The sequence below is a fragment of the Gallus gallus genome, chromosome 19 (assembly GCF_016699485.2).
Source record: "Gallus gallus isolate bGalGal1 chromosome 19, bGalGal1.mat.broiler.GRCg7b, whole genome shotgun sequence".
Classification (NCBI taxonomy): domain Eukaryota; kingdom Metazoa; phylum Chordata; class Aves; order Galliformes; family Phasianidae; genus Gallus; species Gallus gallus.
Window position 1 is genome coordinate 8,009,326 of NC_052550.1, and position 14,988 is coordinate 8,024,313.

General features: G+C 35.7%; 1 protein-coding gene across 7 annotated transcripts in view; it reads left to right on the top strand.

Annotated features, from left to right (window-relative positions):
* BRIP1 (BRCA1 interacting protein C-terminal helicase 1) overlaps window positions 1-14,988 on the top strand; it is a 117,741-nt gene that overhangs the window by 41,703 nt on the left and 61,050 nt on the right. For 5 of the 7 annotated variants that reach the window (XM_040650090.2, XM_040650091.2, XM_040650089.2 and 2 more), the window contains exons 17-24: window positions 1,491-1,603; window positions 3,863-3,945; window positions 4,619-4,918; window positions 5,679-6,494; window positions 8,288-8,361; window positions 9,114-9,192; window positions 10,786-11,007; window positions 12,740-12,897. In XM_040650090.2, the coding sequence (XP_040506024.1) occupies window positions 1,491-1,603; window positions 3,863-3,945; window positions 4,619-4,918; window positions 5,679-6,494; window positions 8,288-8,361; window positions 9,114-9,192; window positions 10,786-11,007; window positions 12,740-12,897 (1,845 nt within the window). Of the gene's footprint in view, window positions 1-1,490; window positions 1,604-3,862; window positions 3,946-4,618; window positions 4,919-5,678; window positions 7,610-8,287; window positions 8,362-9,113; window positions 9,193-10,785; window positions 11,008-12,739; window positions 12,898-14,988 lie in introns of those variants that run through there. The other 2 variants (NM_001398144.1, NM_001033058.2) reach the window with 1 other exon arrangement.

Here is a 14,988-nt window from a genome sequence, read left to right on the forward strand (position 1 = left end):
TTGTAAATTTGACAGGCAGTTTAAAGGGCATAAGTACATAAAATAAAATTTCTTATCCAAATCCAAGTTGAAAGTTACCTGTCAGAAGAGGTTAGAAGTCTGCTGTTTTCTCTCCTGAAGCGTGTCCTTTCACTTGTCAGTTTAGAAAGGTTAATACTGTACAAAAGAGCAAAGGAAGGGCCCTTTTTGGTGTAGTTTTGTTTATTTAAAAAAAAAAATTCAACAAACGCAACCATCACCTCCCCCACAGTCATGAGAAATTCTTTTGCTATATGTTATAACTGTGTATAATGTTAATTTAACCAATTCTTTCCCCACTTCAGGTCAGGCAGTTCATGCGTAGTTGTCCAGATGATCGGAAAAGGGAATTGAGGAATTTATTTCACAGTTGTTGTCAGAGCTGCCTTTGGAGCAACTGGGAGAGACTGCTGCTTCTAAATACTTCCTACCCTGAAGTCCTCAGTTGCTTAATATTGCATCATACAGCAAAAGGTAGTGGCCAGCAGGAGCTCAGCAAGTGCAGTAGCTGCATAACCAGCCTGCACAAGGCAGCTTCACTCTGGGGATACTGTTGCAGCTTAAGCCAATTACATGGCCCTTCCAATTTTGTTTCAGATTGTGCCATTACAGTGTATTTTTCTGCACTTCGAACATGCCTTGAGAGATTGAGTAAATATTAGAACACTCTACGTCTGCCTCATATGAACTGTGATTAATACGGGTATTAAGTGGTAGAGCGTGGTAGAATTCATTCTTTTGTGGCTAGAGCAGCTTGCTGCCTGCTGGGTACTGATGCTGGGTAATAAGGCAGTGTCCTGGCATGCATTCTGGTTAAGAATTGAAGTACAGCTACTGGCAACCAACATTCAGGGGGTTCTGCAGCAAAATAGGTATAGAGCTGCTGTCTTCTGGAGCTTCCAGCATTTCCTTTTGGCACAACAGAGGAATTCCCAACTTCATAACCCACTGATTGCAAACTTGAGCCTTGTAGTTAAGGGACTTGCTTGGCCATGGATATCTGAGACCTTTCAAATGTTTTATGGTTAGAAATGTTCTGTGTATTAAGTCACTGTTGCTAAAGCACTCCTGAAGTGTTTATGTAATACAGGTGCAGTCTTCTGTGTTGTGGAATTTGTACTGAATGTTTTCAAATTTCAATTGCTTCATAGCAGATCTGATGATACATTTCCAGTTTATTGTATTTGGTCCATTTAAACTGCAGGTATGAATCAGTTGCATATTTTGACTTTGGCATCTTGGAAAATTGAAGTCTTTACTGCATCACAATTGTGGATAAATGATAACTGTGGACAAAACTTGTGAGACTTTCTGTGGGATCGATGTTGTTTCTTATCTATTTTCTCTAACAAGCTCTCTTTTTTTCCTTATAAAATTCACTGATTAAATTAATCTTTGATTCTTTTTCCATTTTAGAATGTTTCCTTTTCAAAATGATAATCGCAAACAATATTTTGTGATTTCTTTCTTAGGTTGAATTAAAGAGGAAGTACAATGATCAGCATAAAACTACAAGAGGCCTTTTACCAGGGAGCCAGTGGTATGAAATCCAGGCTTACAGGGCTCTGAACCAGGCCCTGGGAAGGTGAGATAAACCTAGTGTGATTAAGAACATGCACATTTGTAGAACTTCTTGCATGTGACATCTTCAGTGATTGATTCCTCATTATTAACAAGGGTAAATCAGACCAGAAAACTCATATTGCCTAAATCAGGTATTCAGCTGCTCTGTACTGGCAGCTGTCTGCTTTTGTCTGTGGAGCATTTGAGCATTGTTAGAGTTGAGAATTTTCATTTTTCATTCTGCATAGTTAGGCTGCAGGTTAGTTTGTTGTTATTCCAGATATACAGAAAGGAAAGCATTTATAGAGGAGAAATAATTATTGAGCTTATAAATCAAATGAAAATTCTTAGGTCTTTTCAAATGTACTAATTATACTCTTGGTGAGCTTAGAACATTTTTTTAAATGTTTAGCCTACAGAATTTTTGAAAGGAATAAATATATATGTATTTTTGCAGGCCTTTGCTAAAGGTCAATTCAATTATCATGTTTGCTGATCTCTTTTCAGATTTAGAAGTGGTATAGCTTACTTTCTCAAATGAAATAATTCCCTTAAATTTTATTAACAGGACAGAATTAGTTCATCCTTCCCCAGCAAGGTTTACCATACAGAGATATAGCTATCTATCAGCTGTGTCTAATGTAGATGCTGTATGTGTATGTACGATATACATCTGTATGATAGAGGCATGGACACGTTTATAGACAACATATAGTGATATGAATGAAGGTTTAGAAACAAACTTGAGGCAATATAGTGTAAGTAAATAAAATCTCATTGTAAATTCTAGTTGCTGGTGTTTTAAGTTCCTCTTTGTTGTAATTAGCTAAGAAAAAAGTTATCAGAAGTGGTGGAATGCTAGTAGTGAGAAGTTATTTTGAAGCTTTGTCACTGTGAAATAAATTTTAACTTAATTCTAACTTTAGTGAAAATTGCTTGTTGTATCATTTGTCATGTGAATAAACTTTGTGCTAGTCAAAATGTAACAGGAGAAAATAGACTTCCCTTCTGAAATAAACATGTAAATAGTGTGCATAATTGTTGGACTGAGTCCTTACTGGCTGAGGTTGGTGAAGGATGACGGCAAATGATGATAATTTTTGTAAAGACAGAACAGCCTACTAAGTTATTATAAATCAGAGAATAGCTTCTTGTGACAGCCACAGGAAGTAGTTGCCGTAGATACACAAACAGTAGTTGCTGTAGATGCCTGCAGGGATGGAAGTGAGCAGAAACATGCTAGTCCTCAGTCTGGCACTTTTCTCTTAATTCAGTGCTCTTACAGTATATGAAATAACACAAGTCTTTGAAATGAAATAGCAGCCTTTGGGAATTGAACAGATGGTGTGTATGGCCAGGTGACACCACACAATGAATTCCTTGCAGTGCTGCTCCTCCTGGAAGTGCAGAATGTCTCTCCAGTGTGTGTCACTCATCTAAACTATGAGTTAACCCTTATCCAAGCAATGAAAAAATGAGAAGTGGGAAGAAGTCTGTTTCTGAATAAAGTTGCAATCTCTCTTCTCATTATGGAGAGATCTCAAATATAAACAGTTACTGTTTCTTCAGCATCACCATTCCCACTTTAAGCACTGACTGATAGACTTGTGTTTTTATGTACGTTTGTAAGCATCTTCAGAAATTGTCCTCTTTTTAAACAATGGGGATAATAATCCTGAACCATCACTGACAGATTCTTTTCCATATTTCACTCGTGTTATTATTGGGAGGCAGTATGGAAATTTGAATAATGTTAAAAATATCAATGCATGTGAAGTGAATACTGGAATATTTTTGTAAGCCTATAAAACCTCAGCTACAAACTAAACAGTATCACCCACAGCTTTGATCTGCACCGTTATACATTGCTTTATGAAAATGCAGTTACTTCAAAAAATACTCACATGGTTGCCATTGCATTGGAGTTCATTTTTTCTCCTTTTTTCTTACGTTTCCTTCTTTCAGTGTTTAATTTGTCCAGTTTTGAGTAGAAAACAAATATGTGGTTTGATTAGATGCTGAATGTTTGTTTGTTCTTAGTTTGTTTTTCACATAGTAATGGAAATGAAGGAAAATCAAGCTTCTGTGATATACTCTGGTAGTGTTGTTCATGCATCCAGAATGAATGTTATTTGCTGCAAGAGAGTAGAAAAACACTTTGTATATTTTTGCATATCCCAGCAGGCTGACTCTTTACAATTTCTCCTGTCTGATCCCCACAGTTTTTTACTATATGGCCTCTAGTTACACAGACATTCTTTTTTTTATTGCTTGCCTGTAGGTGTATAAGGCATAGGAGTGATTGGGGTGCCCTTATCTTAGTTGATGACCGGTTCCGGAATAACCCTAACAAGTACATAACTGGTAAGCTGTTTAAAAAATAATAATCTTTTTGGGAAAGTTCCTATTAACAAATCAAGATTACAGAAATATGATTATATAAATACAGGTGAGAAGGTAACAAAGTGTAGCCATGAAAGTAAAAATCTGCAGTTGAAAAGAAATTGCTTAAGAGACAATGCATTGTGTGCCTTTGTTCCTGATGTGTTTGGAAAAGAGGTCTATGAAGGAGTAAGCAGATAATGTTGCTGTCTAGTCAGCAGGTGGAGCTCAGCTGCCATGATAGAAATCAAACCATTTTCTGACATGTCTTTTGCACAAAAAATACATTTAAATTATATACCTTCTGCTTCCTTAGATACATTTATATCTATTCTGCTATGGGAGAGCTGTAAAAACGATTGCTGTATAAAAGTATGTTGCATTATATTTCTTTGCAATTGACAGTTGTGATTATTTCTGAATATCTTGCTTAATCTGAAATAAAGTTGTAAAAGCTTTGTTTTACTTAAATTCTAGTTTCTGTCATACCTTTTTAGTACAGTCATAAATAACTATGATCTAAGTACATTTCTTTTTAATTATTCTCGATAACAAGAAAAATGAATACCCAGCCATAAAAGCAGTGCATAATCATAAAACTGGGTATATATAATGTAGTTTTGTGGTAACGCTTCTTTTCTTCCTCCCCCATTAGGATTATCTAAATGGATTCGTCAACAAGTCCAGCATCATGAAAATTTTGGTAGTGCACTTGAATCCTTACATGCATTTGCTGAAAGAAACCAGAAAGGCATTGATTTTTCGTCACAGTGTAGCAATGAAGTTTTCCATGTACCTTTAAATTCAAAAGAGCCGTCATCAGCTTCTCAACAGGAGGCAACTATTCACCTGTCACCAGATGTTCCTGTTAAAAGTGAGGAGCAAAGTTTCGTCCCAGAAACTCATTTAACTACAACCATCAACTCAATTAATCCTGGACCATCAAATCAGCCAGGTAATATCACAGCAATAATGTAACAAAGTATGTTCATTTCCTGTGGGGGGGAAAAAAGGCTTCATTAACAATTTCAAATGTTCAGTTACATCTCTCTTGGAAGAAACAAATATTTTTTTATAAGTATTGAAATGCTGTGATGCAAAATAATTATTCACGTATGTATATAAGCTGTGTTCAGCATACTGCAGTTACTCTTAAAACAACTGGTAATGTTTGAGAAGTTTGTAGTGCAATCAAGTACTGTCACTTAAATTGATTTTGTCATTGAAAAATATGAAGATAATTTAAAATATGCTTGAAACGTGATTTTGAGCAATATTGCAAGGTGAGAGCTTTGAGTCAAGCTGTATCTGCTGTTTAGATACAGTGAGACTCCTTGTGTACAAACAATTCCTGTAACAGCTTTACGAGCAACTATCCATCCAATCCTCAATTTTAGAAAAGCTTGTCATTTCACTTCTGGTAAGATAGATGTAAATAATGTAGGAGAATAAAGAGTAAAAAATACAGATTTTTAAATCCAATCGTACATATGCTCTCACTTTACATGGGCCAGTTAATCTATTGATTTCATTAAGACAATTCACGTGCAAAGATAGTTGTAACATCTGGGCTTTTGTTTGTATTGGATCTTAATGAGCATTATAAAATATCTGCAAACCTAATAAAACAGTGGTAATTTTGATGTGCTAAACATGCTGTAAATCAGCAGGGGGAAGGCATATACAATTAATTAATGTGTTGTGATTTTTCACAGGTGGCCAGAAAGTTGATGTAGAGAGTTGTTCTCACAATGGAATACAAAGAAGAAAACATATGGACTCCACACCCAGAAGGCCTGCAAATAAAACAGAGAAAAAGAGTGATCGGACTAATTCTGATTTTATGAAAGAGCACTGCTGCTTTAAACCACTGACTTCAACACCTTTGCCTGTAGCCACGAACTGTGTGTCCACAGCAAGCAGCAAACAAAGGAAGAATGTGAACAGTGCTAGTGAACTTATTGGTGGTGTAAATCAATGCCAGTCATCATTCACTTTAGAACATAAACCAAGTATACCAGAATCACATTTGGAAACAACTAATTTTTCAGTCAAAAGTACAGAGGCTCCAGTTGCTGAGGAGCATCTTGATGAGCAAAAGCTTCAAATTGAGCCCTGTAGTGAGCTTCCTTCAGTAGGAGGGAGACCTGAACTTTCAGTGTTAGAAATATCTGCAGAAGATGAGGATGAGAGTCTTTATTTCACACCAGAGCTCTATGATGATGCAGAATCTGAGGAACAGGAAATGAGACCACTAGATCCAGATGAGAATCAGATTGAATGTGGAAAACCCACAGTAGCTGATGATCTTTTTGTAATCAGTACCTCAAAAACACTAAGTGAGCCAAAAGAAATGATTAATGATGATGGCAGAAACACAAGTTTACATGGAACAATGCTGAGTGATATCAGTAAGAATAGCACAGTTAATATTGAAAAGATGACTAATGGAGAAGAAGCAGAGCAGGTAGAATCTCAAGAGGTGGACACCAAGAAACGGAAAATCAGTCTTTCCAGATCACGAAACAAAGGTGTGTCACCTTTTTTACTGGACAGTACTAGCACATAGTGACAGCTTCCATAGGAAATGTAACGAGCAGTCTTTACAGCATAGCCTCACTGCAGAGCAGTGATTGCTTTCTAGTTCACATTCTACTTCATATGCTGTTATCAGGCTCAGTATTTCATGTTGGTTTTGTTTTTCACTGTGCAAATTATGCACTCTGCAGTTATCTGCAGATATAAATAAGATTCTTCACCCTAACTATGTGACCAAAGGACAGGTATCATGTGCAGCAAATTCTCTTGCTTGTATGGCGAGGAGGTCTGAGTCTCACAGGTTTTATTAGTCTGCCATTAAACACAAACAGCTGAGTTTACATCAGAAAGCAAAAACTCCATATAAAATTAGGGTTTTCTGCATTTGTTAGGATTTTTTTAAATTAAATATATATAACAGCAACTGTGCAGATAAGTAATGCTGTACCTTGAGAATGGATTCAGAAATAGGTATGTTCTTCAGTACTCACTCCCCGCATGTTTCTTTTGTCAAAACAAGTACATCAGAAGCTATGTAATAGTAATAGTAGCATTTGCACACTTGATATTTGATGATGACTTCTAAATTAATCTCTATTTTAGATGGAAGTTGAGGTTTCTTTAAAATTTCCTTTTGAGAGAATATAATCTTTGGGGTCAGATTTTGTATGTATTCATGTCAAAATGAGGACTCATTTGCCCTTCATGCACATTTTCTATGCCATATATAACAATGTAAATATGTACATAACGGACTTTAAATCTGCCTCAGTCTTTTTTTAATCATTTACAAATTTTTTGATTTACTGCAGTCAAAGCACCAACCAAGATTTTGCTCTAATAAAATGTCAGGCATGATTTTCAAGAAATGATTATTTGTTTCCATCATGTATTAATATGCAGATGCAAGGTTTTGATAATTGTTTTATAGCCATTTATATGTTCTGAGTGAGCTGAGTGAAATTTTCCATAGAGTGATCATTTTCCATAGAAGTTCATCTGAACAGCATTCTGATGTCCACCTCTACATAGCTGTGAATGTGTTCGTGTCAAAAGTGATTTAAATTGTCTCTCTTCTTTATGCAATAAATACGACTTTATAAAATTAGGTCCAAGGATGGGAAGAATATCATTCAGTTTCTGTAACAAGCATTATTATGTAGTATTTACTATTTGGTTAAGCATTTTCTTTTACTGGTGACATTTAAGGTTCACGTGTAGGTTTATAGAATTCTCATAATCTTCGTAACTACGTCCATGCTCCCACTTCATAGGGTAGAAGCAAGCTCTAACATTGGGAGCCATTTTAACATAAAACATATCTAAAGATAAGCATAGATAATTTAAATCTAAAATTTAAGTAATTGATTATCAGGACTTAGTAAGGTGGTTGCAGCTCTCTGTGGGACTGGCTTCTGGACAGAACTGTCCCACAGGATATGGGGGAGAGGGTGGAGGAGGAGGAAGAGGAGAAGTTTCTTTTGGTGTAAAAGCTGTATAAATTCCATCTTTGTTCATCCTTCTATCTAATTATAACATCTAGTATTATAACACCTATATTCTAGTGGTAAGAATATTTGTTTTCTTTTGTTAAAAAAATTATGGCAATTTAGAATATTAAATACCCTGCTGCCAGTCTGCAAGTGGAAGGGAAGCAAAATCAACCAATTTTCTTAGGGTTGTTTGATTTCCCAAATGTAGGAAAGCTATATTACTGAAAATTCATGTATATATTAGGTTGGCATGATCTCTTATGTCTAATCATGACATCTTGACTTTATTGAAGGACTGAAAGTTCAGAGACAGTACAGAAGAGGAAAAGCTACTGTTAGGGCAAGTGGCAACACCTGTGAAAGAAAGGTACCCTATAGATAAAGTATCAATGTTGAAGTGGTTACTGTTGAATGTTAAGGGAGAAATACATTCTATATATAATCTTTTAAATGATACCTAGATAAACACACAGCAACAGTGTATTTGTAGTCTGTATGGTTTTGCTCTAGGTCTTTACACTTGATAGAAACCCTTGTTTTTCTCGTGAAACAAAAAGGCCAAGTGTTACCAAGTCCTCTTAGCATAGATGGAAGCCATAGCTATTGCAGGCATGTAGACTCAAGCTTGTAAGCCACTGTAGATGGGATTCCTGCCTCAGTAGAAGCCATGCTTCCAATTTCTGGTTCAAAGGTAATTTTTAGGGTGGGGTTGACGGTTGTACTTAATGATGTTAGAGTTCTTTTCCAGCCTTAATGATTTTATGACTTGCAGTATAAGAACATAATCGTATTGAAACAGGGTAGTTGACCATTTTTCAAGATTCCTCTGCAAAATTCCAGCCTAAATCTCTGATAGTCTGCAGCATTATTGACTGTGTAATATCTCGTTTTGTACAAAGCTATTTCTACTTAGGTTAGGTGAAATGATTTCAGCATTTACTATATTATGAATTAATATAAATGATAAACATAGAATTGAATAAATTTGAGCATTTCGTATCTCAAGTAATTTTGATGAATTTATTAATGTGTTTATATTTAAAATCCTTAAATATACATACATGCACAGCTAGTATATACAAAGGACTATTGACGTTAACTCATATATTGGCTTATTAGAAGGAAAATCAACAGCATCCTTGCAAGAGAGGACTTTATTGTATTGTCTGCGGAGCAGAAATACTACCAAAAGCAGAAGGTAAGACCTATGCAACTGCTTGTTTGTTTCAGGCTGGGAACTGTAGGATTCTTAACCCTTTTATTTTCATGGTGTTGGTTACTGAGGAAGTATTTTAGAATAATGGGTTAACTTCTCTACTGGAAATTCTAAGTGATATTTCAGAGAAAATAAATTACTCTTAATGTAGTTTTGCGGACAGATTTATCTTGCTTGGTTGTGTTCCAGATATATTGATTTATCTTGAAATTCAATGGGAGTCTGAGTGGCATTGAAGAGTTAACTGAAGGCAACTGATCCTGGTATTATGGAAGGCTGAAAGAGGTTATTTGTAACGCAGACACCCATTCACTGGGGTGTGTTGTTTCTTAGGATTAGGTGTTAATTTGCTACCAGTTGGTAGTATCTAGGCACAGTAACTCTAGGGAACTAATACAAGTTGTAATGAAGCCTTCAAGAGTTTTACTGACAAACTGGAACCATAGGATCACATTGTTGTTCTTCCCTATGTAACCTACATCATGTTAGTTCAGCTCGCTCTTTTGCCCTCCGCTGGTACATTTTAAGAAATGTGAACTAAATGTGTTCTAAAATTGCCTCTACTATTTTTGTGAGGTTCTTCAGTTCAGGGAAGTCTAAAAGCTGATACTGGTAATAACTCTTCTACTTTTTAAAAAATGCCCTGTATTTTCTGTCTATTGGGCCGTATGTGGTAATGATCTAATTATAGGGTCTTGTCACCGGTTACATGCAGAAACAATTAGAAGTAGGTGCTTAATACACTTAATATATGAAATAATTGTCTTCCTGGAGAATGTAGGAATCTTTTTATGATTGTTGTTTTAGTGTGGATTTAACTGATCCCGGTTTTAAAAACCTAAAGGTAAGAAGACTTTGTATGCATTGAAGTACAACTCTGGAGCTTGAAAGAAAGCCAGAATGCTGGATTTTTGGGTAGTGCTAGAAATGATAAGAAGATTGAGATGGAGACATGAGCAAAGACCTGTTTCTTACCCAGAGTTATGCTTACAGCAACCGCTATGCTATGGGGTCTTTACACATCCCTTCTTTAAGGCCCCAGAAGCTCATTAAGTGATGAAACAGTTACAGAACTGGCATCAAAGAAGAGATAGTAGCAAGAAGAAAAGCTCTTGAAGCAATCCTATGTGTTAAATAAAATCACTAAGAATTGCTGAGGTTCTTCAGTGCTAAGTTACCATGGTGTCCATTGTCAGCAAGAAGTTTAATGCTGTTTAAATTGAATTTCAAATGTCAGTTGAGAATTTTAAAACATAATAATCTGCCATGGCTTGAAGAAAATTTTAAGTATGTGACTATTCAAAATGAAATCAAACTCAGTCAATTTGGGAGTTAAAGCAAAAGGAAAACTATCTGTTGAAAAGCAAATTTTGGATGCATTAAAAAAATAAAATTAAGGCCCTCTTCCAACGTCCATTTACATTAATAGAAGTCTTTTCACTGACTTCAGTCGGTATTGGATCAGGGCCTAAATTACCGTCTTGTAAATGTGGAAAGTTTGCAGTACGTTTAAACAGTGCTGTATTCAAAGCCATGTGCATATGTAAGTCTTACACCCTACTTTCTATATTGTAGACATTTTGAGAAAAACTTGTTATGGTGATATTGAGCTGAAAATAATCTTGAAACTCTTCAGAAATACTCATGTAAGAAGTAAGGAGTCCATTAATAACTGTACATGTGGACTAGATGTCACTTCAGATGATGACAACTTGATGTTGGTAATCTCAGATGTTGCGAGTCTCAGTCATCTTAAAGAAACTTTGAAGATTTATCAGATGCCAGTGAAAAGCAAAGGTAAATTTTACTGATTACTGGTAAATGACACTTAGTACTTGTCAAGCCCTTTAGCTTTAGAAGAAACACTTTTCATTTCCTCCAAGTACTCCTGATTTTGGTAATGTTTTTCTCTCTTGCTCTACATATGAAATTTCCTTCTATTGAGAGGACCAGTACAAGTCTTTTGCCCCACTAATACTTACTCTCCAATATACTTATAGAAGTTTTGCAGATATTTTTACTGGAAAATATTTATGAGCCAAGAGAAACATCTGAGCATTCAAAAAAGTCTGCAACCTGTCTTTCATTAAATTGTTATATAAAACGTTCAAAGCTGTACTAAATCTTTTTTTTTTTTAAATTTTCCTTATTAGGAAATTTCCTCCTTTTGAGCGACACAATACCAAGTTATAAAATGTACCCTCTACTTGTTTTCTTTGTTAGCCATTGGCTAAGTGTGGGTGCTGCAATCATTGCTTTCTTTGTGTCAGTAAGATCTTGGTATTGATTTTTCAGTTACCTGTTGCTGTGTAACCCTGACTTGATTTTTCTGATCTCCACCTCTCTGGCATCTTGCTTCATTATGTTTCTGCTGAGAGATAATTCATTTTATGATATTATGTTTTATTGCCACTGTGGTAGTTGAGTTTGCATTGGTTCTTTAATTGAGACACTTTTCCATTGTTTCTGCATAAGTTTATAGAAGCTCAAAGGAAGTCCAATGACCAGCAGTGCTTCTCTGGGTGTGAAGGAAATTCTCTGGCCATTTGCTTTCTCCTTGAAGGAGATGGCATTATTACTTAAATCAAAGTATCGCGTCTTTCAAATATCCAGTACCTACAATGCAGTGTTTGTGTCCTTTTGCCAAAGCTTGTGAACATTTCTGAAAATCTCAGGAAATATTGAAAGGTTGAAGCAATCAATAAAGCAGTATTACCATGCTGAAAGACATTAGTGACAAAAACATCAGCCACGTACTGTGTCTTTGACCTATAGATAATTGAGGAAGATAATTCAAATCTTATGAGGAGAACTTTGATTGTTTTATGGAGTGAGGAAGCTGAAAACAGCAGAACCTTACTGTAAAGGCACAGAATTCAGCTGGAGAACTGATAGGCAGAAAACCTTGTGGGTCAGAGGTGGATTCTTGCTGGGGACCAGAAATGTGGAAGTTGAAGAATCAGATACTGACAGTCTGACTTGGGAAAAAAAAAAACAGCAACACTACTTTCTCTTATCTGGACCAGTCCTCCTCTCCATTCCCAAAGTCCTCACGTCCTTACATAATATTCTGATCAAAAAGAAAGTATAAGGATAGCAAACAGAGAATTGTTCATATTCCTTATAACAAATAAAACTCCATGAATTAGAGGCGCATACCCAGACACAGTGGATATATAAAGTGGGTCTCTGTAGCTGTGGTGTGTTTGATAGGAAATGAAGCTCGGTATCAGACTATGAAGTGTGTGATCCTTTAGCAACATTCAGGTGACAGAAGCCAGAAGGAAAGTACTGGTATTTGCAAGTGCGTGGGCAGTTCTACTATTAGCATGGCACAACTGTGTATGAGTTTTGTCACAAAAGCTCTATTTTAAATTCTACTAGATTTGCAGAGATGAGTAAAAAATCCTTACCATGTAGATTTCAGCTAAAATATGAAAATTAAGTTTTGAATTGTGAAGTGCAGCTTAGAATCTCTTCTTTAGAATATCTCAATGCTGATGTTGAGCATCTCTTTTTTTTCTGAAAGGCACGAATGCCAGTTTATCTTTAAATGCTGTTTGGAATGAGAAGGAATATTCTCTGACAAGTTACTTACAGTGCAGGAACTGCCTCGTCCAGTCAGTGTCTCCATGCCCTTTGATAGGAGCTGAGGTTACTCATTTCAGCAATAAAGCACAGTCATGGGTAAGTAAATTGGTTTATTTTGTATATTAGAATGATTACTGAGTGATAGTAAATATTAAAACATCATTTCTTTTAAAGATAGTATGAAAATTTTACCTAGACTAATTATATATTATTTCATCTGATTTCTACCACAGAGATTTGAAATTATTTTCAATATTAAAAACTGAATTCAGATACCTTAATACATTTGTCATTATTTACATCTAATTTGATGCCATGTCTGTAGTATTATGCCTTATGAAGAGGGATAGGAAAAGAGGCAGCAGCTATCCATGTCTTTCATGAAGGGAAAATCAGAACAAAGCATCAGATATGCATCAGACACAAAACTATTAACCGGACTCTGAATAGTTAACATGGATAAGGTCTAAAGGGGTTAACAAGAAAAAAATTGTGTATTGTGTTTCCAATAAGGTTAGCAAACACTGTTAGCAAAGAGTCAATAGAACTCTTTGAAATCTAGATGAGAAAGGTATGTATACTTTATTGTACATTTAATAATTCTTTGCTTTAAGATAAAGACAGGATTCATCCTGAATGAACTTTGCAAATAACCTTAGGATACCTATCTCCTGAATTTTCCTCCATTTATATTGTGGGTAGAAAGATAATTGAATTTAATTTATGATACATAATCAAATTTAATTTCACTTTGATGTTTTTCAATACTAGCTGTCCAAACTGAACAGTGTCAGCAGTTTCATTCATGCAGCTCTCCATGCAGGCAATTGAAGGGGGATGGGGCTGCCCTTCATACCAGGTGCAGCAGGTACAAATGTGTAATCAGCTGGTATTGGGTTTACAAGTATGTGTTTTTGCTAGTGTGACATAAACAAGTGTTGTGCTCTTTGCATACCTGCAGCTCTTGACTTCCTCTGTTTCTTTACCTAGAAACATGTGGTTAATTGTTATGTTTCCTGAATATGCCTCTTTCTCTTCTTATGCTCTATTTCCATTCAGTGGAAAGAAATCTTGGTTAGCTCCTAGGCTAGGGAAGAGCAACACGGGCTAAAAAAGACCACATCTGGCTTTGGGGAGTCATTCTGCAAGCTGGTGGCTTTCAGTAGAAACGTATCTAATCTCTTAATGCACCTCTTTGTTTCAAAGAGACTCGAGGGGGAAAAAAAAATCCCATTATCTTCAATAGACCTGTGAAACAATTGTCAGAACTGACATCTCTCCTTTGGATCTGTTGCAAACTGTATGTGCCATGACTAGATTTATATGGCAGATGACTTGAATGTGAGAGTTGTGGAGAAGCCACCCTTCTCTTTGGTAAAAATAACGTTACTTATTTAGAAAGGCGGAATGGGCTGGGAATGAATGATGTTAGAGGTAAATACAGCTTTAATTCCATCATCTCCTTGCTTTAAATCAAGTGGCTGTTTTTCTTTAATTGGGAGTATGTGAATGTAAACGAAGACATGTAGAACAAGTAAAGGGAGTATTAAATTATGATTTGTTATATGCTGCCATATGCCAGAGCAAACATACATGCATTAAAGTGAAGAAGTGTGATTGAGTCAGTTTTAGCTCCCAGTTATGTATCTTTGAATACCAGATCCTGCTGTTGTTGAGCAATATATTGGTAATGAAATTAACTTTGTAGTCTGTAATGCTGCCTACCCTATGTTAAATCATGTACATTGTCATGAGGTGTCGTATGTCATCTTAAAGTACTTTGTGTCATGTTCTCCCTATAAATCAAGTACAGTTGGTTCTGGAAGATGAGGAATTATTCATTTAATAGAAATCATGTAGCAAAACAAGCTTAATGTAGAATCACTGGGTTTGATATCTGTGATTTACTTCCAGGGTTGGTAACCCACTAGATGTAATGCTGTAATTTTCATGAGTTAAATTGCAGGTGTGATTATCAAATTAAATTTTGTAAATCTATTTTTGAGATCCCACTTTCTTATATATAAATAACGCGTTCATATTGAAAATAAGATTTTTGGATTTGCTGTTACGTTTCTACAAATTCAATTACATCACATGCTAGCCACTGACCTAGAAACCTCCATTAGGTTATTCAGGCTTTATGTGACATCAGTGGCATATAAGTTCATATTGTTATTTATGTTC